The sequence below is a fragment of the Setaria italica genome, chromosome IV (genome assembly GCF_000263155.2).
Source record: "Setaria italica strain Yugu1 chromosome IV, Setaria_italica_v2.0, whole genome shotgun sequence".
Taxonomy (NCBI): Eukaryota; Viridiplantae; Streptophyta; class Magnoliopsida; order Poales; family Poaceae; genus Setaria; species Setaria italica.
In genome coordinates, this window is record NC_028453.1 from 23691646 (window position 1) to 23697693 (window position 6048).

General features: G+C 52.8%; 1 protein-coding gene across 1 annotated transcript; it reads right to left on the reverse strand.

Moving 5' to 3' along the window:
- Positions 1-435: 435 nt before the first annotated feature.
- On the reverse strand, positions 436-5757 carry LOC101766224 (protein IQ-DOMAIN 14). The gene is made up of 4 exons (XM_004965392.3): positions 5577-5757; positions 5167-5478; positions 1231-1713; positions 436-1109 (listed from the first exon to the last, which is right to left on the reverse strand). The coding sequence occupies exons 1-4, from the start codon at positions 5661-5663 to the stop codon at positions 609-611; spliced, it is 1383 nt and encodes a 460-aa protein (XP_004965449.1). The 5' UTR covers positions 5664-5757; the 3' UTR covers positions 436-608.
- Positions 5758-6048: the final 291 nt, after the last annotated feature.

A 6048-nucleotide genomic window follows, 5' to 3' on the forward strand; every position in this document is an offset into this window, starting at 1 on the left:
TCTCTCGTTCGATGGTTTCTCCAAACGCTTGCATCAATAATCACCGTATAATCCGGTGAAGGATATTTTCTTGAATTTTCTTTTCCCGTCATTTGGACATGTCATTTGGATAGAAAATTGATTGGAGATCGATGTGGATGGCATGCTTTTTTTATTCTCAATAACTCAATAAACAATTATGTACTTACTAGTTGCTCCTTGGTACGTGGTGCTCCAAGCCTCAAGAAGAAATGACCACTGATCCGGCCAGCAGTCAATCAAATTTAGAAGGCATTGGGCCAACAAGACTTCTTTTTCCCCCCCCAAAGATGCCAACAAGACTTCTCAACCATATTTGATTATTTGTTATGCCCGAAGTTTATGTCAACCTTATAATTTCACGTAGTTGTGATAATAAAGGTGTTTTTTTTATCATGCTACATCCGTGGAAAAGGATATACAGTATTTGTCTTGTATACGAGGGTAAGGGACATGCAAATCGACAAAGTATAGAGATTAAAACTCATAAGCTCCTTACAACGAACAAGTTGCTAAACATGTAACAAGAAAACAGTTTCCACTCTTAGCATTACTCCAAGCATTTTTACGCGATCATTTTCGTGGCAAGCTCAAGCAAAGGCCAGCCTGCTCCGGCCGCCTAATACTGGCGGCGTCCTGTCACCGCTGCAGCTGGACTCCGGGCTATGCGCAGCTCTCTGCTGCGGCGCACGGGTGCTGGCGCCGCCACCGCCACCGTTGTGCTTCATGCTCCAGCCTGTGTTTGCTGTCGACGACGTCGAACCGCCACTGGGCGCCACGGAACCGGACCTGCTTTTGGCACCTGCTCTCGGAGCAGCCGCCGGCGGTGCCATGCGGGATTTGGCACGCGCCGACTGCGTCGCCGCCATGTAGCCCGGGATCGCTGGTGAACGGATCGGGTAGAGGTCCATCGTGGGGCTCTTCCTGTCGGCCTCCATCTCGACGGTGTTCTCCGAAACGCCATCGGTGGCCGCCGCAGTCACATAGGACGTCTCGGCCGGCCCGTGCTGGTTGGCTTGCACGCCGTTGTGGCAGTGTTCCAGCCAGTGCCAGCCGCCGCTGCGCTCATCCCTGTCTTCCGATTCATCGAGCTGCATGAATTATATAGGTGTTAGCTCAGTTGTCGAGTCAAAATTACAAAATGAACTCGATGAACAATTCCTAATTTTGAAAGAAAAAATCGAAGTTAATTAATGTAATAAGTCACTGGACCTGCCGCTGATGCTGTAATCCGTATGCGTAGGTAGGGGCACTCTGGCCGCAGGAAGCGGCCACCGCGTCGTGCCGGCGCGGCAAGCCATCAGCGTGCTGAACGGCGTCCCACGCTCCCTGCAGGGAACGGCTCGCGCTGCTGTGGCGTTGAGGAGCCTGATGCGCCTGCACCGCCGGCGCCTCGTGGTCGATCTCTGCCAAGCCGGCGCGGTCGTGCCCGAAGGAGAGCCTGCCTCGGTGCTGCTGCCTGGTGGGGACGAGGTCGACGAGAAAGCCAGGACGGCGCTGGGCGTCGAGCCGGGCTGTGGCGCGCCTGGCGGCGTGGGGGTGGGAGGTGAGGTGGCGGGCGCGGACGCGGGCCTGCGCGCTGACGAGCGCCTGCATGCAGCGCATGGTGAGGTGGACCTGGCGCCGCACCTGGTGGCCGCGCACCAGCGCTTGGAGCCGCACCAGCCCGCGCAGCGCGCGACGGGCTCGCCTCGCCTGCGAGCAAATGCAGTTACCAATCTGCTGTCCTGCTGGTATAGCGGTAAACACATGTATTTCTTTGTGAATTTTAGTACAAACTGTACCAATAGAATGTAGCACACGCATAGCAGCTGATGTTCATATCTTATCTCTTTTGGAAAAAGAAATCTGCAAGAGTTTTTCGTTCGACCAAGTCTTATTACAGTTCAAAACTTGGCAAAAAGCAAGATCAGCTGAAGATGTAATTAAGCGCTAAGCCTACTAAAGGATGGCCACCCTGCTTGGCTAAGGTCTCTATAGCCAAGGTCCCGAGCATTTGGCAAGCCCATTTCAAATGTAGTATTTTGCACTCTTATGCAGCATGCATCCAAAAACGTGTCCAGTGAATCACCCTTAAAATTACCTGCTTCATCTCTTTATCTCTGTAGCATGAGAGGGCGTCCTAGGGCAAGCCACGCTATCTGTTGCATTCCTCCCTGGAGCAAGTTTCAATTTCGCCGGCTACGTCAAAGACAATATTACAGTACATGCTGGAGGTGGTGATTGTATGTAACGTGAGTGTAGCTGGGGTAGATTGGATGGGGAGGCTGACCTTGCCTAGGAAAGCAACTGGAAATGGAGATGAATGTTAATTCTTTTTCTTGAAAAGAGCGGGAATGCTTCACGTGGGACGTCCGATCACTGTCGGACGCGGATCCACGTGAGACTAATCTCATTGACGGGCATTTCTCTGGGACGCGTTAATTTTTTAGCTGCTCCTTTTCCCTGTCCTCTGGTTCCTTATCTGTTCAGCCTCATCTCGTCCCCTTCGTACTCTCTCGCAGGCAGCGCCCCGCTGGCCACAGCCCAAGAGCGGCGAGGTCGCAGTGCAGTGGTGGCTCCCCTATCCTCCACTGCAAGGAAATCTCTAATTTGCCGAGTGTATTTTCTCGGGCACTCGGTAAAGAGTTTTTTGCTGAGTGTTTCGCCTCCACTGCAGGAAATCTCTAATTTGCCGAGTGTATTCCCTCGGGCACTCGGCAAAGAGTTTTTTGCTGAGTGTTTCGCGAAAAACACTCAGCAAAGTAATAACACTCGGTAAATCAAGGCTTTGCCGAGTGTTTTATTTTTAGCACTCGGCCAACCAAAGGTTCGCCGAGTATTTTATTTTTAACACTCAGCAACAAGTTTTTTCTCTCGAAAAAATGAAAAAAAAACTTTGCCGAGTGCCCCAATCGGGGACACTCGACAAACCTGAAAAAATCCTATAACCCCACCGCACCCGGTCCCGTTTCCTCCGCACCCCACCAGGCCACCACGCCCCCAGCCCGAGCCCCGCTCCGCATCCCCCCCCCCCCCCCCAGCCCCCCGCCCGTCTCCTCCGACCTCCCCTCCCTGCCCCCTCCCTCCTCTCCGTATCCTCCTCGCCGGCGGTCGGCCCTCCTCCCCTCCCCTCTCCCTCCCCCAACCGGATTTGGCATGGGGCGGTGACGGGGGCGGCTCGAGGCGGCGGCGGGTCATGGCGGCCGGTGGGGGCAGGGCGTGGCAGCCGGATCTGGTGCCCCTCCCTCCCCTTCTTCCCCGGCCAGATCTGGCGCTCTTCTTCCCCGGATCCGGCAGGAAGCAGGGGGGGGGGTCGAGGCGGCCGGCACGGGTGGGTCGAGGCGGTCGGCGGGTCGAGGCGGCCGGCGCGAGCGGATCGTGCGGCCGCGGGGCGTGGCGGCGGCGGTGTGTGCAGTGTGTGGTGGCGGCGGCCGGTGGTGCAGTGTATGGTGGCGGTGGCCGGTGGTGCAGTGTGTGGTGGCGGTGGTAGTGCTGGCGTGGTGGCGGTCGGATGTTTTTTTTAATTTTTTGAAAAATTGGTTGCCGAGTGTTTTTTGGCCACTCGGCGAAGTGTTGCCGAGTGTACGACACAAAACACTCCGCGAATCAGCGTTTGCCGACAGATTTTTTGCCGTGTTTCATATGCCGAGTGTTACACTCGGCAAACGCTTTGCCGAGTGTTTTTCGGGTTTCGTCGAGTGCCCCTGGCACTCGGCAAACTCCCTGTGTCTGGTAGTGCTCCCCTGCTTCATCCCTCTGTTCCACGTCCTTCGGTGAGTCCCTTTGTTCACCACTCCTCATGCTGATCCAGCGACCCCCAATTGCATCATCATCTTTCGCCTCCTCCTTCCTTCATCCTCCTTCCCCCTCACCACACCCTGCGGAGCCAGTGTTCAGCGTCTGCTGCAGCCTCACTGCACCGGCACATGTGCTTGTAGGCGCCGCCACCCTCGGTGGAGGAAGTCGCCGACGAGCCCCTTCCCGTTGTGATTTCTGATGTTTCGATGTTTGATTCTGAATGTTGCAATAATTGATTGGAGATGTTGCGGTGTGGATTGTGATGATAGCAGAAATATGTTGCCTTAGCACTGTTTTGATTTTGTTGCACTGGATCATTTTAGATGTTGAGATTGTATCATTTGCATATTGCAACGACAAATTATTATCATAATATTCTAATGTCACGTGTGCAACACTCACAGTACGTGCAACAATATCAAGATTTTTTCCATCTCCTTGTTGTTCGAACCCTTTATTTGATTTCTTCCAGTGGATCACTTGATAAGTTGTCTATCATTTTAATGGAATTTTTGGTGTGTTGGGTTTGTTGCAATGGAATCATGAGGCAAGGGTGTTGCAACGCGTGTTTTCTAAGGACATGTTGTAGTGGGTTTTTTCCTCTCTTGCATCAGGCACGCGACAGTGCGCTAAATGAGCGTCCGACGCTAGCCCGGACATCCAGTGCCACTAAAAGAGACACTAACTAGGAATATAAATATTTACAATTAAGTAAAATAAGTCATTTTAAGAAAAATGACCTATAGAAAAAGAGATGGCAGGGCGAGAAAAAAAAGAGAGGCAAAGTTGACGCGCCAGTATACATCCAGTCGGCTGAGCCATCTCGCTGTTCACATGCTCAGCAGCTCGGTAATGGGAACAACGCAAAGCGCCGCAAGGAGAGCCGGTGCATCCACCTGCACTAGTATTCACCACCGCTGCTTTTTGCATTGGTTACTCTCTAAGCAACTGGTGTTAACAGGAAGGCCATGGGTTTTCTAAGTACGGCACAACAGTGATCAGGCCGGTCTCCAACATCTACACTAGCAGCCTTTTATTTTCCTTTTGGTGGCTTGAACTACACTTTACTATAATTAACAGTTTAATAATATATAAACGATAAATATATATGAGCATTTGGTAGAAAATGTTCGTTCGTGGAGGCGTCGTACCTAACCATATAACTATTCTTAAATGACGAATTGCCTTTTAATTAGTACTTGATACAACTTCTAGCCTTTAAAATTAATATGACGTTTGAGACAAACAAAACAAGCAGAAATCATGTTTTCCTATCTGAAAAAGTCATGTTTTATCGACTAAAAGTAGTACGATGCAAGCTCATAAACCAAAGAAAGTAGATAATTTTTTTTTTACAAAAATACGTACCAAGTACCCCCGGTAGAATGCCTGGATGCGCACGGCGGCTCGCTCCTCCCTGCTGCCCGCCCTCCCGCGCGCGGCGGCGGTCCTCGCCACCCTCGACGCCGCCGTCACTGCTGCCATGCCGCGGCAGGCCCTCCTCCTGGCGGCCGCTACCTCCTCGTGCTCCCCCCTCTCCCTCCAAGCCACGGCGCCGCCGCCGCTGCCGTCATTGGTGACCTCCGGCGACGTCTCGGCCGTCGGGAAGTGATCCACGGAGACGATCTCCGCCACCTCGCCGCCGCCGGCCGCAGCGTCCTCCGCTTCGCCTCCCCTCCGCTGATCCACGAATACGAGACCATGGAAAAATGGTGCCAAGAAGAGAACCAATGAACAACACGACGCGCCTGTATGCAAACTGCTGAGTGTATATGTACCTTCTTGGCGTGGCGCTGGTCCTTGGAGGCCTTGAAGACCTTCCGGACGGTGGCCAGCCACCCGGCGCCGCCGGGCTTCTTGCCCATGTACGTGTACGTATCTGTGTATGCTAGGAAGCTACCTCGATTGATGGGAGTATGGAGACGAGTGGCTTTACTTTACGGGTAAGGGAGGTGAGGGCAATAAGTGCAGCGGCGCGCCAGAGTGCCGTGAGGGCGCCGGTGGTTCTACTACTGCAGGCGCTTTCGTGTACGTGAGTCACGGGGGCCGCGCGGCATGGGATGGCCGTGCGAAAAAAAAAAAGGATAAGTAGATTTTTAGCTGATGCAGGGTGCGAGCACCAATGATATAGTCTAATATAACATGTAATGGTCGTCGAAACTAGCGAATATATATCCGCTACCTTCTTTCTTTCTGATAACAAAAATGAGTGAAGGGAGTTAGGGAGATATCCCAGTTTCTATCAAGAAT